The 27,779-nt window shown below is 41.2% G+C and overlaps 1 protein-coding gene across 1 annotated transcript; it reads right to left on the bottom strand.

Annotated features, from left to right (window-relative positions):
- Positions 1-772: 772 nt before the first annotated feature.
- LOC124141721 (lysophospholipase D GDPD1-like) lies at positions 773-27,764 on the bottom strand. Its single transcript, XM_048385241.1, has 10 exons — positions 27,598-27,764; positions 21,103-21,145; positions 12,931-13,066; positions 11,804-11,849; positions 9,579-9,700; positions 8,442-8,531; positions 6,033-6,166; positions 4,867-4,929; positions 4,370-4,421; positions 773-2,856 (listed from the first exon to the last, which is right to left on the bottom strand). Exons 1-10 carry the CDS (start codon positions 27,746-27,748, stop codon positions 2,725-2,727), a joined length of 969 nt encoding a protein of 322 aa, XP_048241198.1. The 5' UTR covers positions 27,749-27,764; the 3' UTR covers positions 773-2,724.
- Positions 27,765-27,779: the final 15 nt, after the last annotated feature.

Below are 27,779 nucleotides of genomic sequence, written 5' to 3' on the forward strand. Positions count from 1 at the left end.
TCTACCAAATTTGATTGATACATATTTCTATTACGGCACAAGACATTTTCAGTTTAATCTTGATGACTAATAAGTACATCATTATCAATATTATATCACAATGCATCGGTGACGTCAATATAGACTGCATCATTGCTGTTCATGTACAACTGATGATGAGATGCATCACTGACGTCAACATAGACTGCATCATTGCTGTGCATGTACAACTGATGATGAGATGCATCACGGATGCCAAGACGGTGGGCAGCATGAATGACAACAAGATATGCATCATTGATATGTTTTGTAGCCTGCTTGCTAAACTGATGAAAAACAATTGTTAAACATTACAAAAAAAAGAAAATAATGACAGCAAGCCAGCCTCTTTGCACATAGAACAGAATTGTGACTTCCATTTGAACCCAAGGTCTTGCATTTCTGTCCTAACATGGAACATGATTGCAGTCAAGTAAACCTTCAGTATCCGGGAACGTTGGATTCCCCAACTTTGATCGATACTACACCAATATCTCCTTGGTGGACAACACAGCTGGCTTCACACATTATAACCCATAGGGAACCAAACCTTGACATTATGAGCCAACGCTTTATCATCCAAACTGGCTCCCACAAGAGATATCGCTTGGGTGAGATCAAGCGATATCTACATTGTAGATATCGCTGCAATGATATTGCATCTCAATGCTTTGCAGACCATTGTGACATCATCGGTTACCATGACGTCATAATCAAATGACATCACTTATGGCTCTGCTACTGAAGCTGTTAGCAGTACTTTTTACATTAAGACACTGCTTATAACTGTCTACAAACTGAAACAGTTGGAAGAATGATGTTGGATGCTAAATAAAATCTCACCCTTGCCTCTTTTGATATCAAATATATCAACACTCAGCTACTTGGCTACTCGGCTACTCCATAAGGATAAACATGAACAAAATACCGGAAGAGAATCTCAATTCAGATAATGCCTAACAGTCTGCGACTAGTCTGATGCAAGAGCCAAGTCAAATATATTTTGGTCTTGTCAGCTCAGCTAAATATAAAACTGTAAAGTCTGAAATTCTAGTGAGAAAATCTTAAAATGATAAGTTTGGACTTTTAGACAAAAATGATTGGGCACAGACTGTCATGAATGTCACTTAGTTTGACAATGGACGAAACTGTGATCTGTGAAGTGTCACACAAGGATCATAATGGAGATATAGTTTGAGGGAGAAGAATAGATAGTTGATGTAAGAAATGCTATCTGGTAAGAAAATGATATATGAAACATTGCCTGACATTATATACTTGCTTAATTTCTCCCTCTCTCATTACCAAGACTCCCTCACTACCATAACATTGTGAGGACAAAAGTTGATGTATCATTCATCGCGACCTTACTGGGCCACCTACCTCACAACGAAGATGAAGACAGTGTCGAAATGCCACTTACAGATACATGGGAGATACACAGTCCATCACCACACTGTCTACTAACATTACTGCTCCAACAATCACATACAATGATCAATGAGTACCCTGACAATATCACACAAAAAATATAGTATTTTTAAGCCACTATCATTACAATCACAATGGCCAGTGACCAGCCGCTGGATTTGAAGATCCAAAAGGATTCTTCAAAAGGACAAACTTCATTGACATATTCAAAGCAAAAATATATAACTATACATACAGAAAATACAGGTTGCCCAAACAACTACAATGACGCTTCTATTGTCACAATAGCTGGAGATACAATCAGTTCGAGAGGATGTCAATGTTTTCTTGCTTTCACAGATGATAAGTCCAATACAAAACATGCAAGAGGGTAAACATAAACATGTTTTAAAAAAATACAAAGTCAAAGTTCATTTGGGGCAGATTTCCTTTAAAAAATAATGATCTTGAAATAAAAGTGAAACCAAAATACAAACAAAAACATAGTTTCAATCAAAGACATTTCCGTATACTTAGTTTTATATATGAAGTTTCTTTGTTTTGCTTCTGCAGACTTTTACATAAGCTTGATTTATGTAGAAAGAAAAAACAAGTGGTCTAGCCTTGATGCCCTTTCTGTCAAGAAGAAAACAAAGCCTTTCACCATGGTAACTGATCAGCCAATGAATAGTCCAATGGCTATGGCAACAGCTAATTTGACCATTAGTGGCATAACATTCAACATCCTGTCCACTCAGCCAATATAAAAGCTTGTAGCCATGGTTACTGATTATTCAGCCAATGAGGAAAGTCAAACAACAAATTAACTTAAAGCAGATTAATCCTTAGTTTCAGTATTTAAGCATGCATTTGTAAGGGTTTTTAAAAAAAGACAAAATATGACCTAAAACCACGAGCACAAGAAATGTTTCTTAAACATGGAATAGACATTACTTGTTCCTTAAAAATATGTTTGTGGTTGACATCAAATAAAAAAAACAGCAAAGCAGTTTTCTCACAAAATAATGAAAATATATGAAACATACAACTCATGCCACGCTGAGCAAGTCAAAGAGTTACCTCCCTTATAATAGAATCCATTTTCGAATTCTTGTACTCTTCCTTTTTAAACATGTTTTAAAAATGTTTACTTGGACTCCAAATTATGAACTATTGATCGGTGGTACTGTAAACAAAGTAAGAGAAAGACACGGTCATATTTCCAAGAAAGCACACTGACTGTACGTCGCTGACGATGGTATTGTCTGGTTTCAAGGAGGAAGAGCCAAAGACAGTTTATTTCCGGTACTGCGGGTTGGTATCGAGGAATTCGGTCAACTTTGTAGGGAAGTCGGTCATCACGCCATGCACTCCCAGTTTAAACGCTCGCTCAAACTCGTCCTCTGTGTTCAGTACCCACAGATATGTCTGAAACAAAATAGGGGGTTATTAGTTTGTATTCAATGCCTCTCTTTGCAATATTCTAGCTATGTGACGACAGCCAGAACATAATCAAATCTTGGCTAGACAATCCAGTGATTGATATTATGAGCAACAATCAACAATGTCAAAGTATGATGACAACCAAGACATCGACCGGACAACTCAAAACATTATATGCCAAGCCTTGACGGCTGGGACCAACTCTAACTTGGAAAATCCACAAGATCATTCAGGAAGGTGGATGAGACCACTGCTGTTTAAACGTCTGATACCTGGTCTCTCCAGATGTTTGGACAGCAGTGGTCTCAATAATCCTCCTACCTGAATACCCTGTCTTTCCAGGTGTTAAACAGCAGTGGTCTCAATCATCCACCTACCTGAATACCCTGTCTCTCCAGGTGTTAAACAGCAGTGGTCTCAATCGTCCACCTACCTGAATACCCTGTCTCTCCAGGTGTTAAACAGCAGTGGTCTCAATAATCCACCTACCTGAATACCCCGTTTCTCCAGGTGTTAAACAGCAGTGGTCTCAATCATCCACCTACCTGAATACCCCGTCTCTCCAGATGTTTAAACAACAGTGGTCTCAATCGTCCACCTACCTGAATACCCCGTCTCTCCAGATGTTTAAACAACAGTGGTCTCAATCGTCCACCTACCTGAATACCCCGTCTCTCCAGGTGTTAAACAGCAGTGGTCTCAATCATCCACCTACCTGAATACCCCGTTTCTCCAGGTGTTAAACAGCAGTGGTCTCAATCATCCACCTACCTGAATACCCCGTCTCTCCAGGTGTTAAACAGCAGTGGTCTCAATCATCCACCTACCTGAATAACCCGTTTCTCCAGGTGTTAAAACAGCAGTGGTCTCAATCATCCACCTACCTGAATACCCCATCTCTCCAGGTGTTTAACAGCAGTGGTCTCAATCATCCACCTACCTGAATACCCCGTCTCTCCAGGTGTTAAACAGCAGTGGTCTCAATCATCCACCTACCTGAATACCCCGTTTTTCCAGGTGTTTAACAGCAGTGGTCTCAATCATCCACCTACCTGAATACCCAGTCACTCCAGGTGTAAAACAGCAGTGGTCTCAATCGTCCACCTACCTGAATACCCAGTCACTCCAGGTGTTAAACAGCAGTGGTCTCAATCATCCACCTACCTGAATACCCCGTTTCTCCAGGTGTTTAACAGCAGTGGTCTCAATCATCCACCTACCTGAATACCCCGTCTCTCCAGGTGTTAAACAGCAGTGGTCTCAATCGTCCACCTACCTGAATACCCCATCTCTCCAGGTGTTTAAACAGCAGTGGTTTTAATAATCCACCTGAATACCCCGTCTCTCCAGGTGTTAAACAGCAGTGGTCTCAATCGTCCACCTACCTGAATACCCCGTCTCTCCAGGTGTTTAACAGCAGTGGTCTCAATCATCCACCTACCTGAATACCCCGTCTCTCCAGGTGTTTAAACAGCAGTGGTCTCAATCATCCACCTACCTGAATACCCCGTCTCTCCAGGTGTTTAAACAGCAGTGGTCTCATCATCAGCCTAAAACACACACAGCATCTCTTTTATGTTGCATTCTTTCAGTTTGCATTTGTCTCCATTGTTGAGAAATTGTGTTGATTTGTGAAATATCGCTTTTGCCAAAGCTCAAAATTACAAAATAACAAAAGGAGGCTTGAGGCCACAGAGTAGAACATTGTACCTTGACAGCTAACACTAACTGTAGCCGACATCACATGGTCTCATAACCAGTCTGGTTTTATGTCACTGTCAACAGTATTTCAGCCAGTTGCAGAACCTCTGACACCTGGGCTCTCCCCTCCCCTCCCCGAAATGTAACTACATGATGAACTTAATGAAAATGGTTTACAAAATGTCCAAGGAAACATGGTACAACAAGCTTTCCCAGTCTTGTACCAAAAGATGCAACAGCACAGCAACGGAAATACTTCTTGTCTTGGTCACTTTGTAGCTTAGACATACTCACGCATCAACAATTCGGATGGCGAACCTCTGTTTTTTGGAGAGTTTCATGGGGCTCTTGCCTTCACTGTGAACATAAACAACCCTTCAACACAAGCATTCGTATCCACCTATATGGGGACTCGGACCACAACAGACAAACTAGTGACAAACTAGTGACTAATATTATGAACAACACTCAACACTGTCAGAGCATGATGACCAAGTGACAAGCCTGACCACCTCATCCAATCCAGTGGCCTTTTACAACAAACAAGTGCTGGACCTCATCCAATCAAGTTGCCTCTTACAAGAAGCATGTCGCCTCTTACAACAAGCAACAGAGTGCAGGGCCCGACCACCTCATCCAATCAAGTTGCCTCTTACAACAAGCAATAGAGTGCAGGGCCTGACTACCTCATCCAATCATGTCGCCTCTTACAACAAGTAATAGAGTGCAGGGCCTGACCACCTCATCCAATCAAGTCGCCTCTTACAACAAGTAATAGAGTGCAGGGCCTGACCACCTCATCCAATCATGTCGCCTCTTACAACAAGCAATAGAGTGCAGGGCCTGACCACCTCATCCAATCAAGTTGCCTCTTACAACAAGCAATAGAGTGCAGGGCCTGACCACCTCATCCAATCAAGGGACCTATTCTACCCAGGTACATAGAGCCAAAAAGTGGGGTTCGATTCCCCACATGGGTAAAATGTGTGAAGCCCATTTCTGGTATCCTCTGGCATAAGGCTAAAAGCTGTGTAAAACCATACTCATTCAATTAAGAAAAAAAGGGACAGAACTCACTTCATTACTTGAATAAAATCTCACCATTACACCTCATTGCAATGGTAAGTATTCACAGGTGATTGAGGGACATAGTACAGTGAACCCTTGCTGCAACACTACCTTGGGGGTCCAAATAATTGATGAGTGTTATAGATGATCAGCAGTTTACCCGAGGTGGAGTCATAGGGGGTAGATGAGCAACACAACACTACATGCTTACTCTGCCTACCTAACATGATCTACACTGCACGTTTCAGAGTTTTGTTTCTGATTGCTATGATGACGGCAAGGACATACAGTGACAGCAGCAGATGGAATTAACATCCATACTTGAGTCACCGACTGAGCACATGTTCCCTGCGAAGTTGAGCAGAAGGGAGGTAACTCTGTTGTGTACTCACTCTAACAGGATGCTTGGCATGATCACCTCGAACAGCGATTCCTTCAGTGGAATAAAGGGCAGTAACCCCGAGTAGAAATAGAAGAGGAGCAGCACCACCCTCCTCATGGAGAATATCAGCGGGATGTCTGGGTTCTGGGAAAACACAAACACAAACTTGCAGTCATGTTCACATCATTAAGTGATTCCTTAAACAACTTTTCACAGCAGTCCACCTCGATGTATTCCTGTCGTATCTCAGCTTGTCAGCTTAATGTGGGCGGAAAGCCCGAAGTGATGAAGGTCTCAGACATTTGTACCACTTTGGTGAAGCCCACATGCTTGGTTTGTTTGTTTGTTTGTTTGTTGTTTAACTCCACACTCAGCAATATTCCAGCCACATGACAGCAGTCTGTAGATAATCGAGTCTCAAACACACAATCCAGTGATTGACATCATGAGCTTTGGTCCACGCAATTGGAATATGTTGATCAACCAAGACAGCGAGCCTGACCACCTGATCCCAATAGTCGCCTTTTCACGGCAAGCATAGGTTGCTGAAGACCTATTCTACCCCGGATCTTCATGGGTGAAGCCCACAAGCACAGATATGGTGCTGACAAACCTAGAAGCATAACCAGGATGAATCAGTATTTGAACCCACAATCATAGGTTCCTGGCATGCCCAAGGGATGCAACTCTGCACAGCGAAATGTGGCGCTTTAGATGACTGAGATAGCCGGGCTCCCCATTATAGTGAGATTATGTTCCCTCATCGCATGTGTTGGTCTATGCATCATATCATTATCCGACGATAAATTCTTAAGCAGCATATGTGAATCTCATCTGTCAAAAGTTGTACAAAACAACCTTAGCGCTACAACTGTCGTAAGTCTATGTTAAGGTATGGGAGTTACTATCACCTTAGCGCTAAGATCACTTTGTACAATAGCACCCAGATCCTTTAATAAAACAAAACAACAAAAAATACATAAATACAGGTTTTCATAAATTAAATATATTCATATCACATATTATATTTTTGACAAATTCGAAAGATGCCAACTATTATACCGTGAAGGTGAAAAGTTGGAATCAAGGTCAAAATTCAATATCACAAAAACCAACATGTATGTAACTTGTAAGGTACTGTTACAAACTACATACAGTAAACTACGTTTACAAAGAAAACGCTTATAACAAACTGACAGGTATAACAAACTGTTTTTTTGTTGTCGCTGTATATACACTGTATGCTTCTAATAAACTAGAATTAGTGCTCCCTTTGAGTTCGTTACCACCATAGTTTACTGTATGTGCCAAATTTCAATACTACCGTATTCAACGTAATAAGCGCCCCGCTCTAATAAGCGCCCACGGCGGTATTTGCTAATATATTGGCTAGTGAACAATCCCAATTAGCACCCCTTCCGATTGATCAATGTTCACAAGACTTATTTATTCACGTACAATACGCACTCGTGCGTTATATGCACTATTAATTATGGGCAATTAATTCTAGAAAAATATATCTGCCGTACATAAACTGTCAGCATAAACCACAAAATTTATCTTTCAACTGTTTTTTTCACCAAAATAATATTCTAATAAGAGCCCCCTATTTCTAATTTTGAGAGCGCCCTGGGCGCTTATTACGTCTATTACGGTATTTTGAAAAAAGATGTCTGAGTCATGACCATTAATGGGCAGGGATGTAGAAAATCAATGCCTGACTTGCTCCACTTGATACCTGAGATCGCCTGACTAACAAAAAGAAAATCAGCTTCAGCTGCCCGCTTTAAACTTTAGAAGACCATTAGTCAATTGTGATAACATTTTAGTAACAAGCACAAAATATATCTTTGAGATAGTGTCAATATCGCAAGCATGACCAGTCCAACTGACGGCAATATTGTTAACGTCCTTGTTCTGATTTCAATCACTGCTAAGACAAGCTCTCTGACTGGTTGATTAGAGTACCATGTAGCCAGTTGCACAACATATTGAAAGACGTCATGGCAAGTCGAAGTCACACTGGCTGTTCAAAACATATCGGTTTCTTTTCATTACGGCCAATAATGTATTCATAATTCATGGTTCGAAAAAAACACAGATATAAAAATTATTTTACAACATCAAATGAAATTTGTGGGCAGTAAAAGATGGATTTTGTGATAAATACACCATATCTGGTCAATAATCTGGACACGCAGACTTCCTTTCCAGGGAAGTGAATCTTTCCTGTTTACTTGTTCAGGAGCAAGTACATAATTTTGATATGTCTCAAGTCCTGATGGGTCCATTGTCTGGTCAATAAACTCGACAAGTAGACTTTCTCTCCGGACAAGTAAATTTTTAAGGTTTACTGTTCACAATTTTATATTTCTCAAGCCCTGACGGGTTTGTAAATAGGGCTGCCCTGGCAGTGTACCTGTTTGTGTAACTTGGTCACCACCTTGTCGCTGCGGTTGCCCCAGCCCGTGAGTGACTCTCTCTTGTACTCCCGCACGAGGTCCGACACCTAGAGTGAGTGAGTGAGTGAGTGAGTGAGTGAATCAAGTGAAATCATACATATGAGAGACACACCAAGTCTGTACTTTATTTGGCAGCAGCAGAAAACACCATGGTTATTTCATCCACATCCGGTATGATTCAACATCAAATTAATTTCAGACATCCAAGTCAGGCAATCAAATACTATCCATACCAAACAGCCATTGTACCCAACCAATACCCATCCGGCCTCTGTCATCAAGCTTGAGATACACTAGGGTGTATCAGCCCTCTGCCACCACCTTTCTACTGCTTGTTTTACATTTTTAGGCATGGCCTATAAAGAAGCAATGTGTTGAGCAAATACATCAACAGTGGTTTAAACCGCTAAATGGTCCTATGGTCACAATGCAAGTCTTTCATGAAAATTTATAGCAATTCAATTCTCTTTTCAAGACATGTTACAAAAGGCCACAAATGAATGTTTCAGTTAAAATATTACATGTCATCCACAAACAAGAGTTACCTGCCCTTGGCATAAAATCCAGAAAAAAGGCAAGATGAGAGGGCTGATAATTATAGGGGGACAGTAAGAAAGTAGGATGTTAACAATACAACTATATAAAAGTAGTAAGGCTTAATTCCATACATGATGTCAAACAGATGTGGGTGAGAGAATGCAATGCTGGACTCGGCATCCAGCACTATTCTGGCTACAACAGGACAACAGCCCGTACAGCCACACATCAGGGTCTCAGTGTTTGTTTGTTGTTTAACACCTCACTCTACAATAGCTATATGACGGCGGTCTGTAAATAATCGAGTCTGGACCAGACAATGCAGTGATTGACATCATGAGCATTGATCCACGCAACTGGGACACAGTCAGCCAAGTCAGCAAGCTTGAAAACCTAATCCCGTTAGTCGCCTCCTACGACATGCACGGGCCCAGGACGACTGTGATACAATGCCACCTAGTTAGTGAGCCTGTAAGTCAACTCAGTCAACTCTTCCAACAAGCATGGGATACTGGGGAGTTTCAGTCTATAAAACATGTATCCAGTCTCAGAGTTACCTTTGTGATGAGTTCATCGTCGTCCACTTTGATGTCAATGTTGATGGCTAAGTTCGGAAAGGCTTCGAACACGTCCCTCAGCAGCGGAATCTGACGATCTTCTCCACCTTGGATTTCATGACCTGGTCAACAATTGGAGGGAAGTGTTGTAGCTGTGCTATTTCCAACAACCTTTCATCGTCAGTACTCTGTATACACTATGTTCCTCCACAATGTGCTGTAGTCGATATTCATAACCAACCGGGGCGGTCGGTACGCAAGTGGTTAAAGCATTTGTTTGTCACACCAAGGACCCAGCTTCTATTCCCGACATGGGTACAATGTGTGAAGCCCATTTCAGGTGTCCCCCGCCGTGATATTGATGGAATATTGCTAAAAGTGGCGTAAGATCATACTCACTCACTCCATCATAACCAACCAATCAAGCGATGGCCTGGCTCCAATGAGAGGGAAGACAGTCAGTGACCTCACCAATGAGCACAGCTTACATCACAAACATCTCACTTGACACTGCGGATCCACAGCGGAGGGTTCAGACATGTGACATGTTAACTCAAGTAATCTAATGTGTGCACACCCTTTCTGAAAATCCAGATCTACCTCTAGCAAGTGTGTACAACATGGGCCTTGTGACTGCCTGCTCTACACACTGCTTCCATATTAGCTCAAAATGTAAATTCTTCATGTTTACCTTTATTCTTAACCAAGTGACCCTGGCAGGCAAATTGGGGGAAATGATTATTTTGATTTATTAAAAGTCCATATTTCTTAAATTTCGAGGTCTTTTGAGACTGTATGTAATACCATAGTATAAAACGAGTCATTAAAGCCTATTCCTATTTATTGGTCTTGTTATAAGTGACTACAGGTTACTTCTACAAAGCCATAAAATGAGGTAATATTTATATATTAATGTATTAACACATTGTAACATGTGCTGCAGACGTGGGGTCAGATATTAGGTTCCGAACACGCCCAGATAAATCCCAGTTTCCCCAGTTTCCCATCCGTCAGAGAGTTATAATTTTCTGTCTTAATCTGAATTCCATGAGTTATAAACGTCACCACTTCATCAGCTCACTACATACACCCGCACCACTAGTACACCATACAGGAGACAGATGTATTCAGGGTGATGTCTTAATCTGAATTCCATGAGTTATAAACGTCACCACTTCATCAGCTCACTACATACACCTGCACCACTAGTACACCATACAGGAGACAGATGTATCAGGGTGATGGAGGGATGCAGTGTACACAAACCATGAGTGAGTGGCTGAGTGAGAGAGGATGTGAGTTGGGTTTAACGCAGCTTTGAACAGTCTTCCAGTTATATCACGGCGTGACATGTTAATGTGGGAGGAGTGAGTAGGTAAGTCAGTATGGTGTTTACGCTGATTTTAGCAATATTCCAGCAATATCATGGCAGGGGACACCAGAAATGGGCTTCACACATTGTACCCACGTGGGGAATCGAACCCGATCTTTAGTATGACTAGCGAATGCTTTAACCACTAGGCTACCCCACCGTTCCTAACGTGGGAGGAAAGCCCAATATGAAACACATTAGTTGAGTATGGGGTTGACAAACCTAGAAACATTATCAGGGCGAACTGGGATTCGAAACCACTATAATCGGCCATCAGTATCACATCATGGCAAAATACCCAAATGCTCTGTACATAATGGAATCAATATTGGATGACATCAGTAAATACCAAGTCTTGACCAAGCAAACCATTGATCAATATTGAGAACAATCTCCAGCAACGGGATAAGAATACATATTAATTATCAACCCATGTTTGTTTGTTTGTTTGTTTGTTTGTTTGTTTGTTTGTTTGGTTGGTTGGTATCTTAACGCCACACTCAGTACTAATATTCCAGTTATATGAAGACAATCTGTACATGATCACGATTGGACCAGACAATCCTGTGATTAACATCATGAGCATGGATCAACACAATCCTGATACGATGACATGCATCCACCAAGTCAGCAAGCCTGACAGTCTGATCCGTTAGTCACCTCTTACAACAAGCATAGTCACCTTTTACGGCAAGCATGGGTTGCTGAAGACCTATTCTACCCCGGATCTTTATAGGTTCTATCAACCAATGACCCCATCTGACTATTGTCCACTCTAGTCCTAGTCAACTGTAGGTCGTGTCAGACCAGCTCTATCCTGGACTCCCCACAGGGACGCTAAGGTTCAACTCACAGCAGCTGAAGTCCACGTTCAAACAGGGCTTCAGAGGAGGGAGGTCCTGTGGAGGGAAGAAAACATGTACAATGTAGCCATGTATGACATGAAGTCCAGATTGAGGGTGTCATGATCTGTCTGCTCATGTAACAATCCATGTCTTAAATCTGTATTGATTTTCAACAGTGGTATTTTCATTGATCTTCCAAGTTTTGCAATATAAACCAGTCTGAGAGCTACTCAGGCCAGCATCACCCCAGCATAATACTATTAACATGATAAAGATTTCATAATACTGTTAACACAAGGATTCCATAATACTACCAACATGACAAGGAATCCATAATACTTTTAATATGATAAGGATTCCATAGTACTTTTAACATGAGAATTCCATAATACATTTAACATAAGGATTTCATAATACTATTGATATAACATGAGTGAGTGAGTTGGGTTTAACGCCGCTTTTAACATTATTCCAGTTATATCACGGCATGTCAGCTTAATGTGGGAGGAAAGCCCTAAGTGGTGCAGGTCTCAGACGTTTACCACCTCGGTGAAACCAACAAGCACGGGTTTGGTGCTGACAAACCAAGAAACAAAATCAGGGCCAACCCTCAGCTGAAGAGGTCTGTTTGTTTGTTTGTTTCTTTCTTTCTTTCTTTCTTTCTTTCTTTCTTTCTTTCTTTCTTTCTTTCTTTCTTTCTTTCTTTGTCGAACTCAGCAATATTCCAGCTGTATGATGGTGGTCTGTATATAATCAAGTCTGGATAAGACAATCCAGAGACTGCCATCATCTACGTATTTGGGATACAATGACATACATCAACCAAGTCAGCGAGTCTGACAACTGGATCCCGATAGTCACCTCTTACTGAAGACCTATTCAAACCCGGATCTTCACGGGTGGGCTGAAGAGGTAGGCATAGTGCATCACTTCAAGTCATGACGCCCAAGCAACTAAAAGGGAGTGAGTGAGTGAATGGTGTTTAATGCTCCTGTAGACCAATTCTAACTCAGAATCTTGAAAACATGTATGAGTTGTACGTATCTCTGTATACATGATACAGTAATTAGAAACTTGTGTAAACCTACATTTGAGCACCGATGTAATATCCATGACACATCATGATATGAGTTACCTTATAATCCATACCAGAGATCTTGCCACTGTAGCCGCATGCTCGTTCCAGGGACTCATCATGTGACACGACCACCTGACCATCTCGGGTCACATGACAGTCTAGTTCCAGCATCTCCGTGTTCAGAGACATGGCACTGGAATAACAAACACCACATCAGACTGAGTCTTTCTACACATAGTTGAATAACAAACACCACATCAGACTGAGTCTTTCTATACATAGTTGAATAACAAACACCACATCAGACTGAGTCTTTCTACACTTAGTTGAATAACAAACACCACATCAGACTGAGTCTTTCTATACATAGTTGAATAACAAACACCACATCAGATTGAGTCTTTCTACACATAGTTGAATAACAAACACCACATCAGACTGAGTCTTTCTACACATAGTTCAAGTAAATATTTCTGCATCACCACAGTATAGTTTTCAAACTAATAATATCATGGACCCGGTAGAATCTTTATTGGTACTATGGTCTAATATTGGTGCTATGGTCTAAAATTGGCACTATGATTAAATATTAGCAATATCATATTGGTATTGAGGTCTAAGTTTGGCACTTAGCTTCTAGTTATCTGCACTAAGATCAAATTTTGGCACTATCAGACTATTACTGGCACTATGTTCTATTAGCACTTAGGTTTTACTTATCTGCACTATGGCCTAATATTGGCACTATGGTCTAATCTTTATGCTTTGGTCTACTTTTGGCACTTGGGTCTAATATAGATGCTGTGGTCTAATATTGGCCCTCTGGTCTAATATTGACACTTTGGTCTAAAGTACTCACGGAAATGAAAAAAACCTGTTTTTTCGATCTCAGATTTTAAATAAATGCATTTAATATACAAAATATATAAATATTCAAACAACTCAATTAGTACTAATTGGGCCTTGGCACAAATACAGCGTATCAAAAGGTTTTTATGTCTTTTTACACGTAAAAGTGTGTAAAAATCTGAACAAAACAGACTATTGTGAAACTGAGCATAACCAGGTGTTAGTAGATCAAGGTGAATGTCCATGACCTATGACACCTTGACGACAGGTGAAAACAGATGCTTGAAACCCACGTGCATGTGATTTGTCAGTGGTTAGTGATTTGTGAGTGGCATTGTGGGATAGTGAATCATCGTCAAAATATCAGAACGTAAAAGTAACATATTCCCTTCTCAAACAAGAACTTACATGTCATTATTATTATGTACATAAACATAGCTGTTATTTTTATTGTTGTTTTGATAACTTTTTTCCAGGCTAATTTGCATAATGCCTATAGCCTGTTTCTGCCATGTCAATTTGGACAGTTTTATTTTTGAATGTTGAAAGTGCCTACAAATTACCTCCTGTAAAGTACATTTTGTATTGAGCACTGAGATTGAACTAGCAAATCCAGACAATTACTTTGCCAGTTGTTTTGTTATTTCGTATTTACATCTACGTAATGCTTTATGCCGATTATTAAATCCAGCAAAACAGTTTTTTTCATTTCCATGAGTACTTTAATATCGGCTCTATGGTCTAATATTGGCTCTATGGTCTAACATTGGCACTGTGGTCTAATATTGGCTCTATGGTCTAATATTGGCTCTATGGTCTAACATTGGCACTGTGGTCTAACATTGGCTCTATGGTCTAAAATTGGCTCTATGGTCTAACATTGGCTCTATGGTCTAACATTGGCACTGTGGTCTAATATTGGCTCTATGGTTTAATATTGGCACTTAGGTTCTACTTATCTATACTATGGTCTAAAATTGGCTCTATAGTCTAATATTGGCTCTATGGTCTAATATTGGCACTTGGGTCTAATATTGGCTCTATGGTCTAATATTGCACTATGGTCTAATATTGACTGTTTTGTCTAATAATGGTACTGTGGTTTAATATTGGCACTATGATCTAACATTGGAACTTGGATCAAATATTGGCTCTATGGTCTAATATTGGCTCTATGGTCTAATATTGGCACTATAGTCTAATATTGGCACTTGGGTCTGATATTGATGCTGTGGTCTAATATTGGCTCTATGGTCTAATATTGGCACTATGGTCTTATATTGGCACTATGGTTTAATACTGGTACTTGGGTCTAATATTGGCTCTATGGTCTTATATTGGCACTATGTTCTTATATTGGCACTATGGTCTTACATTGGATCTTGGGTCTAATATTGTCACTCTGGTCTAATATTGGAACAATGGTCTAATATTGGTACTATGGTTTAATACTGGTACTTGGGTCTAATATTGTCACTCTGGTCTAATATTGGCACTATGGTCTAATATTGGTACTATGGTCTTATATTGGCACTATGGTTTAATACTGGTACTTGGGTCTAATATTGTCACTCTGGTCTAATATTGGCACTATGGTCTAATATTGGTACTATGGTTTAATGGCCTGTGAAGATAAGGGGCAGAATTGGTCTTAAGCAACCCATGCTTGCTGTAAAAGGCGACTATGCTTGCCATAACAGGCGACTAACGGGATCGGGTGGTCAGCCTGGCTGACTTGGTTGATGAATGTCATCGTATCTCAATTGCAGAGATAGATGCTCATGATGTCAATCACTGGATTGTCTGGTCCACTATGGTTTAATATTGGCCCTAGCCTGTACTTAGCTGCACTATGATCTAATATTGGCCCTAGCCTGTACTTAGCTGCACTATGATCTAATAATGGCCCTAGCCTGTACTTAGCTGCACTATGATCTAAAATTGGCCCTAGCCTGTACCTAGCTCCACTATGATCTAATATAGGTCCTTGCTTGTACCTAGCTGCACTATGGTCTAATATTGGTCCTTGCTTGTACCTAGCTGCACTATGGTCTAATACTGGTCCTTGCTTGTACCTAGCTACACTAGGGTCTAATACTGGTCCTATCTTGTATCTAGCTGCACTATGGTCTAATATTGGTCCTAGGTTGTACCTAGCTGCACTATGGTCTAATATTGGTCCTTGCTTTTACCTAGCTGCACTATAGTCCAATGCTGGTCCTATCTTGTATCTAGCTGCACTAGGGTCCAATATTGGTCCTAGGTTGTACCTAGCTGCACTTTGGTCTAATATTGGTCCTAGGTTGTACCTTGCTGCACTATGGTCTAATATTGGTCCTTGCTTGTACCTAGCTGCACTATAGTCCAATACTGGTCCTTGCTTGTACCTAGCTGCACTATGGTCTAATACTGGTCCTTGCTTGTACCTAGCTGCACTATGGTCTAATACTGGTCCTATCTTGTATCTAGCTGCACTAGGGTCCAATATTGGTCCTAGGTTGTACCAAGCTGCACTAGGGTCTAATACTGGTCCTTGCTTGTACCTAGCTGCACTATGGTCTAATACTGGTCCTTGCTTGTACCTAGCTGCAATATGGTCTAATATTGGTCCTAGGTTGTACCAAGCTGCATTATGGTTTAATATTGATCCTTGCTTGTATTATAGGCATGAAATAATAGATGAAATAATAGTAATTAGCAACTGATTACCTACATTAATTATATAAATAGGCAATATGAGGGGCTAGAAGAGTATGATATAGGTATAGCACAGGGAAGATATATTGAGGGCAAGTGATGTATGAGTTGAAGAGTACAGGAAATATACTGGGACACAAATAACCAGGGGTGACGGTCCTAGGTCGAGGGTGGAAGTACTAGAGCAAAACGATAAAAATAACATAACAAAGGAATATGCGGGTTGCCAGAGACAAAATAGATAATGAGAGGAAATGTAGAGGAAATTGCTCTCAGGATCATATATGGTCTTGGGGGGGGGGGGGGGGGAAATAGTCCAGATTCCGGGAGTTGAGGTGGTTACATTACCACAAGACCTAAAAAGAACCTGGAGTTAAGACAAGAGTGGGTTAGAACAACCTAATGTGAAGGGAGATAGGTGCATGACCAATAGCAAAAGAAAAAAATTAGTAAGGCCATGACGTAGGTCGGGAGTAAAAAGACGGGGGGAACCGGAGGTTCAGGGCGGCTGGAGGATCCCACTTGGACACCGTGGTCTTGTTCTAATTTTCGGAAAGCCATACTAAACCTCCAGTATTTTGACTTGGGACTGAAGCCTTGCGGCCAAAGCCTCTATTAACAAACAGAGTGACCATAGAGTGGGTTGACCAACAACACTAGAGTGAATTAAAAGCTGTTGAAGAAAGATCACTCTTTGTGCTTGTTGGAGTAACTACGGTAATAGATCCAAGGCCCTCGGGTACTGACATTGTACCTCTCGCTCATCCCTGATGGTCAGCACCAAGAACGAGGGGATTGCCGTAGCTCAGGTGAAGGGGTACACAAATTGCTACCTTTAATTAACAACAATTACCGTCAATTGACATCTTAAAATTACCTTGGATACTTGTACCTAGCTGCACTATGGTCTAATATTGGTCCTTGCTTGTAATAAGCTGCACTATGGTCTAATATAGGACCTTCCTTGTACCTAGCTCCACTATGGTCTAATATTAGTCCTTGCTTGTACCTAGCTCCACTATGGTCTAATATTAGTCCTTCCTTGTACCTAGCTCCACTATGGTCTAATATTAGTCCTTGCTTGTACCTAGCTGCACTATGGTCTAATATTGGTCCTTGCTTGTACCTAGCTGCACTATGGTCTAATATTGGTCCTTGCTTGTACCTAGCTGCACTATGGTCTAATATTGGTCCTAGCTTGTACTTAGCTCCACTATGGTCTAATATTAGTCCTTGCTTGTACCTAGCTCCACTTTGGTCTAATATTGGACCTTCCTTGTACCTAGCTGCACTTTGGTCTAATATTGGTCCTTGCTTGTACCTAGCTGCACTATGGTCTAATATTGGACCTTCCTTGTACCTAGCTGCACTTTGGTCTAATATTGGTCCTTGCTTGTACCTAGATGCACTATGGTCTAATACTGGTCCTTGTTTGTATCTAGCTCCACTGGGGTCTAATATTGGCCCTTGCTTGTACCTAGCTGCACTATGGTCTAATACTGGTCCTTGCTTGTATCTAGCTGCACTATGGTCTAATATTGGTCCTTGCTTGTACCTCGATGCACGATGGTCTAATACTGGTCCTTGCTTGTATCTAGCTGCATTATGGTCTAATATTGGTCTTAGCTTGTACCTAGCTGCACTAGGGCCTAATATTGGTCCTAGCTTGTACCTAGCTGCACTAGGGACTATAGAAAATCATTGTAAACTGGTTTCTCAAAGATTGATTTTTCAAACACCAGGCCTTCCTTTCTGCCTGGCAATGTACTGAGTGTCCAAGGTGAATGAGGCAATAATTCAATGAACACAGCTTCATTCATTAAATATGGTGATTAAACACGTAAATGAACACATTTAATAGCGATGTCAATAACCAGTGAAAATTACTGGCACTATTTTTTGACAGAATTCCTAATTTGCTGCAAAATAATGATTCTGCCAAAGCCATAATGGTTGGCATCCATGAGTAGGTGATTAAAACATGACAGGAAAACACAACTTTGGTAACAAGGAACCACAGAACAGTCTTTGATGTGTGTCCCATCCTTCATCTCGCACCTCAAGCAGCCACTTGTAGACGAGATGCTGACTCATAGAGCATCAAATAATATGCATTCCTTTTTAGGGCGATGACAACAAAAAGACTTAAACCGGTAATTGAAGCAATTTTTTGCAAAGATCTAATCAGTTGAAGTCAAAGTATATTCCTGTAAATCCCTAGATACATCCCTGAATAGCTCAAGAAAGTCTGATTGGAACCTGAGTAAGCAATTAAAATGATGTCAGCCTGACCTGCCGGCCGGGACATGGTTACCCTAATCAATAACAGCAACAGTTGCAGGTATGTGTGTAGCCAGTGAAGCAGGGGTGGATGAGTGAGTGAAGGAGGGATGAGTGAGTGAAGGAGGGATGAGTGAGTGAAGGAGGCATGAGTGAGTGAAGGAGGGATGAGTGAGTGAAGGAGGGATGAGTGAGTGAAGGAGGGATGAGTGAGTGAAGGAGGGATGAGTGAGTGAAGGAGGCATGAGTGAGTGAAGGAGGGATGAGTGAGTGAAGGAGGGATGAGTGAGTGAAGGAGGGATGAGGGAGTGAAGGAGGGATGAGTGAGTGAAGGAGGCATGAGTGAGTGAAGGAGGGATGAGTGAGTGAAGGAGGGATGAGTGAGTGAAGGAGGGATGAGTGAGTGAAGGAGGGATGAGTGAGTGAAGGAGGCATGAGTGAGTGAAGGAGGGATGAGTGAGTGAAGGAGGGATGAGTGAGTGAAGGAGGGATGAGTGAGTGAAGGAGGGATGAGTGAGTGAAGGAGGAATGAGTGTGTTAAGGAGGGCTGAGTGAGTGAAGGAGGAATGAGTGTGTTAAGGAGGGATGAGTGAGTGAAGGAGGAATGAGTGTGTTAAGGAGGGCAGTATTGTGTGTGTGTGGGGGGGGGGGGGGGGGGGGGAATCAGATCAGCTAATTTTCAAGGATATTAAGTGATTATCATCCAAAAATTCCTTACGATTTGCTTGAAATTGATTACTGATATGAAGAATGTCCTGATGAAAATGTCCATAATTCCATCAGTCTCCAGGGATATGGAATGTAGAAATGAATGACAAACAGATGGACAGACAACATACAGGTGAGCTAAACCAGGAAAGTCTACATTGTTAACACAATAACAGCAGTAAACAGTGATGACTGAATCCTCTACGTGCATCCCAGAGCTGGGCCGGGATCCACTGATCACAAGTTTGAATCCTGGAGTTCCGATGTTTTGAAAAGCGCCTCCCCCCGATGGTGGTATCCACAGACAATGAGCAGACAATGTGCAGACAATGTGCAGACAATGAGCAGACAATGTGCAGACAATGAGCAGACAATGTGTAGACAATGTGCAGACAATGTGCAGACAATGAGCAGACAATGTGCAGACAATGTGCAGACAATGAGCAGACAATGTGCAGACAATGAGCAGACAATGAGCAAACAATGCGCAGACAATTAGCAGACAATGTGCAGACAATGAGGAGACAATGAGGAGACAATGAGCAGACAATGAGCAGACAATGTGCAGACAATGTGTAGACAATGTGTAGACAATGAGCAGACAATGTGCAGACGATATGCAGACAATGAGCAGACAATGAGCAAACAATGTGCAGACAATGAGCAGACAATGAGCAGACAATGTGCAGACGATATGCAGACAATGAGCAGACAATGAGCAAACAATGTGCAGACAATGAGCAGACAATGAGCAGACAATGTGCAGACGATATGCAGACAATGAGGAGACAATGAGCAGACAATGAGCAGAAAATGAGCAGACAATGTGCAGACAATGAGCAGACAATGAGCAAACAATGTGCAGACAATGAGCAGACAATGAGCAGACAATGTGCAGACAATGAGCAGACAATGTGCAGACAATGAGCAGACAATGAGCAGACGATATGCAGACAATGAGCAGACAATGAGCAAACAATGTGCAGACGATGAGGAGACAATGAGCAGACAATGTGTAGACAATGAGGAGACAATGTGCAGACAATGTGTAGACAATGAGCAGACGATATGCAGACAATGAGGAGACAATGAGGAGACAATGAGCAGACAATGAGCAGACAATGAGCAGACGTTATGCAGACAATGTGCAGACAATGTGCAGATGATGAGGAGACGATGTGCAGACAATGTGCAGACAATGAGGAGACAATGAGCAGACAATGTGCAGACAATGTGAAGACAATGTGCAGACAATGAGCAGACGATGAGGATACAATGAGCAGACGATGAGGAGACGATGTTCAGACAATGAGCAGACAATGAGCAGACAATATGCAGACAATATGCAGACAATGTGCATACAATGAGCAGACAATAAACAGACAATGTGCAGACAATCAGCAAACAATGAGCAGACAATGAGCAGAAAATGTGCAGACAATGCGCAGACGATGCGCAGAAAATGTGCAGACAATGAGCATACGATGTACAGACAATGTGCAGACAATGAGCATACGATGCGCCTCCTGAGATTTATTCTCCCTGCAGTGTTATATTGTACAATAAACAACTCCCACTTGTCATTTATTTCTTAAATGACAGCATCCATCAATCCCTGTCCATCCCTCTAGACACAACTTTACACAAATTAACACAATGCAGCAATATGGCCACTGACAGAAAGTCGGTACTCACTGTTTGAATGCTGCCATCGTGTTCTCCAAGTTCTCCCCCGCACCTGAAACAAGAACAGAGCGAGTGAGTGAGTCGGGTTCAACACCTCATCCAGCAATATCATGATTGGGAATACCACACATAGCTTCACACATCGTACCCTGGTGGGAATCAAACCAGTTAAAGCCTGACAACGAGTCATGTCAAGCTGTACAATGACATACAGAATATGTCAACATGAACACCTTCCTCATCTGCACTCAACTGGTGCTGTAAATAAGGTGTGATGACTCACACACCAAACGATGCATGGAAACTGTTCTGGGCCCAACTACACATAACCAAGAGGACCAGTTAAAATATCAGTGGTCAGGGTGAATGCCAGGTTTCCCTACAGACATTTTGTTGTTTGTTTGTTTGTTTGTTGTTTAACGCCGCACTCACCAATATTCCAGCTATATGACGGTGGTCTGTAAATAATCGAGTCTGGACCAGACTATCCAGTGATTGACATCATGAAAAACAATCCACGTAATTGGGATACGATGACATGCATCAACCAAGTCAGCAAGCCTGACCACCCGATCCTGTTAGTTGCCTCTTACGACAAGCATAGTCGCCTTTTACGGCAAGCATGGGTTGCTGAAGACCTATTCTAATCCGGATCTTCACAGGTCCCTGATACTGGTAATAGAACACCGGACCTCCTAAGCAGTGTTCAGTCTAGAGCGTGGCATTACTACATCTGTTTCAACAATAACGCAAAACTAATCATCCACACTCGGCAGTTGGGCACATGGTTTCTAATACAAAGGAATCTCATGTATCTGAACCAGCTTTGTTTAATGACATTAACACGCATCAAGGTGCTTCTTTTGCCGGTGTTGATTCGGAAGTGAGCTGTATAGTCTCATCACTGTCTTGCTGTCATGATGGGCAAAACATCCGCTGTTTCCAAGGGAAGTGGCTGGTTTTATCTTTGGGTTGCTGTTTGACCAAAATTGGAAATTGACTTTTGAAAGTGGATTCAAAAAATTAAATTCAATCATGGGATAAACTGTAACTATTTCAAAACAAGCACCAGGATCACCAAGTAGGTTGTGGCTCCCCCTTCGAAATGATCTCCCATTTAATAAAATGACCCCACTTTTATGTGACTCTTATTGAAAGCATGAGGCACTGACCTATTGGTGACAACAAGGGTTTGACCAGCAGCAGACACAACTGAGTGCAAGGTCACAATGTACACAGTTCACACTCACACTTGGTGTGTCCGGTATGTCACTCAGGTAAATTTACTCTCATTAATCAAGCAGTGTTTGTTAAAAGGGAACAGTTCACACGTGACCATAGTTAGGCACTCAAAAATGTGTTTGCTCTGTGCCCCAACCGACCCAACTCAACTAAACCTCTTTTCTCACTTTTCTCGCATTGCACCACAGTTTTTTTTCCATGTCTGATGCTTCTGGCGTTAAGTTGCAGTTCTTCAGTAGAGAAAAAACAGCAGTTATATTAAATCTGGCAACATTTGTCATTTGGAAGCAGGCTTTACTGGCATCAAGGGCAAAATGAATACTGTTTACTGAGGAATAAAAACTTACAGAAATGAAATCAACCTACTGTTAAGCTACAAAAGGAAACACACACATATTCAGGGAGTGGGTCAATCCCTGACATTTATGTTAGTCCACTTCTATATTGTGCCGAGGACAGGTCAAAATGCAACAGTAGTCCTCAGTAAGGAGTAGAGTTTGAGGGCTATAATTCTGAACCAGTTCTCAGTGCTTCAATTTGGCTACAATTTATAACTGAATGAAACTGACAGACAATGTAAACATAGTGAACATTTTTCTCTTGTTCAAGCAGGACTAGCTGCAACTTCTGAGCCCTAGTGAAACAAGGTTTACACAAGTTCTCAGGGCCAGTTCTAGCAGCCAACTATTTGACATTTTGTCCATGTAAATTCTTGAAAGAAATAATTATGCTTCATATTGGCAAATAATAAAGAAATTTACTGCCACAAAAATTAGATTGTTGCGATGTGGTTTTGAGTTCTTTAGTTTAAATATAAAACAATCTGGTTTCGCAGTTGTAGCTGAAAAAATATCTGGTCTCATTACAAAAACTGGGGACTGATTATTGCTGACAATGATATCTGGGAAATCGGATACTGATAACCAATTATAATGATATAAGGGGTACTAGGAGCTGATTATGATATCAGAGCCATTGGGGACTGACAATGGTATCGTGAGCACTCAGGACAGATAATGATATCTTGGGCACTAGGCACTGATCATGCTGATAATGGTATCAGAGGCACTGGGGACTGACAATGATATCAGTTACACCCTCAGTGGCAATTGGGCTTATACAAAGGGCTCAGGGAAGTGTTCCCGCACATCGTGGACTGATAGATATATCAGGGCATGTGGGATTGTTAGCAACATGATCAAGGTGAAATATCTGGCAAATATAAAAATGAATTCAAAGTCGCTCTACCGGCCATGCTTAATCATGTCAGTGAGACAATGTAGACATGGAGAAGACAGACCATTCTGTTCCAACGTTAGAAAAACAGTCTTTGTCCACTAGTCCTTATCATGATAACATATAGCAAAACCCTTACAAAGGGCAATTTTCCACTAGTCCTTGTGATACCTCAACTATTGGGCAGTTTGGCAAGGACTACAGGACTAGTGCCAGTTTCTAAAGCTGTGTTCCACTTATTCTGAAAAATTCAATAATTGTTGAGTAGAGCGTGCGAGCAAGCTGTTTTGATTTGAATTTATAGGTACTTATTTAACCTGAATGGTAGCACACCAAATGATTAATCTGTGTCACATATTTGTTTGATTAGCAGGTCCAAATATCTGTGCACATCTCTGGCCACAGCTGTGCAGCAGTGATAAAGGTAACGTTTCAATTAGATTCTCTCAGTATGAGAACTGTCTGCAACAGGTCACAATACTCATGCTGCGAGTCCTGCTCTCATAGCAGATCTCCAGTCTACTGGTTGGAGGCATGACTTGTATTTCTGTCGGTTGCCTAGCTACACATAACTCTAATTAAGCCAACCTTTTTACTGTTTCGTTAAAAGTTTTCTTACAAAGGAATTATGATTGGTAAGTTGAAATAAAAAATAGAAATAAATTGTGTAACTCAATATCTTATTATTTTATATAGAACAAAGTTTTTGGGATCAGTAGATCAGATTAATTTTGTTAAAAAATACAAGTTGTTTAAGATTTCTATAATCACAGTAATCATTAGGAGTGAAGTGACATGTGGAACCATCAATGTATTGCAGTTTTGTGCCCTATGACCTGATGACACACCAGTAGCTTCCTAACAATTTGGATTTTATAACCACCTTAACAGCAAGTGTTAACTGCAGGCCTGTCACGTGAGTGCACACACACACACACCAGTAAGTACCCAACACCTGACAACACAGTGTCTACTGCAGGCCTGTCACACACACACACACACACCAGTACGTACCCAACACCTGACAACACAGTGTCTACTGCAGGCCTGTCACACACACACACACACCAGTACGTACCCAACACCGGACAACACAGTGTCTACTGCAGGCCTGTCACACACACACACACACACCAGTACGTACCCAACACCTGACAACACAGTGTCTACTGCAGGCCTGTCACACACACACACACACCAGTACGTACCCAACACCTGACAACACAGTGTCTACTGCAGGCCTGTCACACACACACACACACCAGTACGTACCCAACACCTGACAACACAGTGTCTACTGCAGGCCTGTCACACACACACACACACCAGTACGTACCCAACACCTGACAACACAGTGTCTACTGCAGGCCTGTCACACACACACACACACCAGTACGTACCCAACACCTGACAACACAGTGTCTACTGCAGGCCTGTCACACACACACACACACCAGTACGTACCCAACACCTGACAACACAGTGTCTACTGCAGGCCTGTCACACACACACACACACCAGTACGTACCCAACACCTGACAACACAGTGTCTACTGCAGGCCTGTCACACACACACACACACCAGTAAGTACCCAACACCTGACAACACAGTGTCTACTGCAGGCCTGTCACGTGAGTGCACACACACACACACCAGTAAGTACCCAACACCTGACAACACAGCATCTACTGCAGGCCTGTCACACACACACACACACCAGTACGTACCCAACACCTGACAACACAGCATCTACTGCAGGCCTGTCACGTGAGTGCACACACACACACACCAGTACGTACCCAACACCTGACAACACAGCATCTACTACAGATCACTGATTATCAGGAAGGTCTATTGTTGTTCACAATGTCTACAGAGCAAGCTTTTGTCCTGTGTTCATTCCACTCAGGAAATACAATCTATAACTCCCCACAGCTCATCAGGCCCACGATGACATAACCTATCTTCTAGATAATATTCATGTAATGTGCTGTGGGCAGGGGGATAATTAAGCGGATAATGGCATCATCCTCTCTTGTTCTCCAACATGCCCAAATAGCTACATAAGGCCACACATTTTTTATTTTTGTTTCACGAGACCCCCACCCCTACTGAAAAGCAGCTGGAAATGAAGTAAATTAAACATAAAAATATTTGTTGTATTGTCTCCCACTAATAAACAGTCCCTCTTATACATGTAAATGTTATATATAAATTCCATGTCTACATCACTATCAGTGATTCAAGAAGCCAGCTGCAGTTTTAACTCTGTGGCGGAATCACTTTCACATAAATAAATGATTGACACAGCTATTTATTTTTATTTCAACCGACCTTGTTGAAAAGCTGGAATAAATCTGTGAAACATAAAATTAAGAAAGTCTGGCCTTATGATAAGAGATTTGACATGGATGACTCATGTAAGTGGCAACCTAAAGGATGGTCCATCAACAAAAATAAACTTTTCATTACAAATAACATGTCATAAAAAACATTTAGCAGATTATCATACTGTGTTTTCAATGTAGCTTCAGGATTAACCTAGCTAAATTGAATTTGGAACCAAACGCACAGTGTTAAATTTAGAGCAGGTAAACATGGTAAATCAACAGTTTACCTAGATCTACATTGAAAACACAGTTTGTTTATCTCAATTCTACCAGGACTAAACTAAGAGTGAACTCTTTGGTGTTAGCGAAGATAGTGAGTGAAGTGGCATTGGTTGAGTCCAGGGTTTTGAGTGAGTTTTCTAACTGAATTAAGGAAACACAGATACTATTCTATAAAAAAAATTATGGCGCTGCATACGCTCAAACATTCTTGTTTCACATCATACTACTTTACTCCTATATATCTTTCAGTAATTGAAAGTGTGTAGTACATGTAGTATTGCTATTTATTAAGCTAACATACAGATGGCACCCTAAAGAAAATGAGGTAAGCCTTTCAAGGTTTATTAGTTGGACACGTGTTACAAGTATGACATCACACCGCTCACTGTGTTTGCCTTTTTTGTTTGTGGCTTAACCCCAAACTTAGCAATATTTCAGCTATGTGGCGGTTGTCTGTAAATAATCAAGATTCGACCAGACAATCCAGTGATTGACATCATGACCATCAATCAATGCAAATAGGATATAATAAAAAAACATTACTGAAGTCAGTTTACTCTGTGCAGCACTTGCATTGTTGGCTATGCCGTGCAGAGCTCTATTGTTTTGGTTTGAGAACTGAATCGGGCATGTGACGTCACACTCAAGAAATTATTTCATGTATGATTAAAAAACAGAACCATTGACGTACTGTACCTTTAAAGCGAATGCCATAGACTGACAGCAGCCTCGGCCAATTAGCACAATAAGCTGTAAACTGTCATGGTGCACAAAAACATAATTGCTTAACCAGGATAATATATTCCACACTTTCCTTGACTTCTTTGTTATTTAAACATGTTAAACCTAATAAAATCATGTAACAGTGTTAGTGAATATGAAAATGGAAATGAAAGTAATAAATGATTGAATATTGGAAATAAACGCTCAGTATCGATTGTGGACATTTGAATACACTAATGATAAACCTTTGATGAATGACAATAATTCATTAATTGATCATTGCAAACTCCCAGCTGGATGTGCACTTTCTCATGTACATGTACACAACGCAACACTGCATCACTGATTAGAATGCATTCCGGGAATAATAAACGCTGACCCGACCATTCAAATGTCTAGTTCTCACTAATGACGTATTTCGCTAATGGGGATGTTGTGTTTACTTTTCATAAACGACAAGACTAGTAACAATATTGCGCGAATAAAATCAAATCAAAATATTTCAAACAAATGTCATCGACTGATTGTCATGAATTTAAATTGTGCGGGTATTTTTAATCAAACGAAATAGACGCAAATATTCTCGAAATTCTGTTGTCAGCTGATGATTAGGCCTACTCTCAGTCTCATCGAGTCGGAGCCACTCGAGTAACCATGAGTAACTACCTATGACTTGACAGTTTTACATACCTCCTCGGTGACTTATGTGACGACATCTGAATTTAAGGTTCTTTTTCTTGTGGATGAGGCTCGGAAACCTCAACAGCAGCAGCGAGGTCACAATGTACCCGCCGACGAGAGCGAGAAACACCATCAGTACCACAAACGCGACGAACTCCATCTACTCACAATAAACAGGAGTTACCTCCCTT

This window comes from Haliotis rufescens, unplaced genomic scaffold, assembly GCF_023055435.1.
Source record: "Haliotis rufescens isolate VD_foot unplaced genomic scaffold, xgHalRufe1.0.p SCAF_56, whole genome shotgun sequence".
Lineage (NCBI taxonomy): Eukaryota > Metazoa > Mollusca > Gastropoda > Lepetellida > Haliotidae > Haliotis > Haliotis rufescens.

What these genes read in the sequence shown, in the direction of transcription:
- LOC124141721 (XM_048385241.1), bottom strand. Translation starts at nt 27,748, where the DNA reads ATGGAGTTCGTCGCGTTTGTGGTACTGATGGTGTTTCTCGCTCTCGTC. An exon ending in ATGCCAAGCATCCTGTTAGA is followed by an intron (nt 4,930 to 6,032) that starts GTGAGTACACAA and finishes TTATGTTCACAG; the next exon opens with TGAAGGCAAGAGCCCCATGA. An exon ending in GCCATCCGAATTGTTGATGC is followed by an intron (nt 4,422 to 4,866) that starts GTGAGTATGTCT and finishes TGTGTGTTTTAG; the next exon opens with GCTGATGATGAGACCACTGC.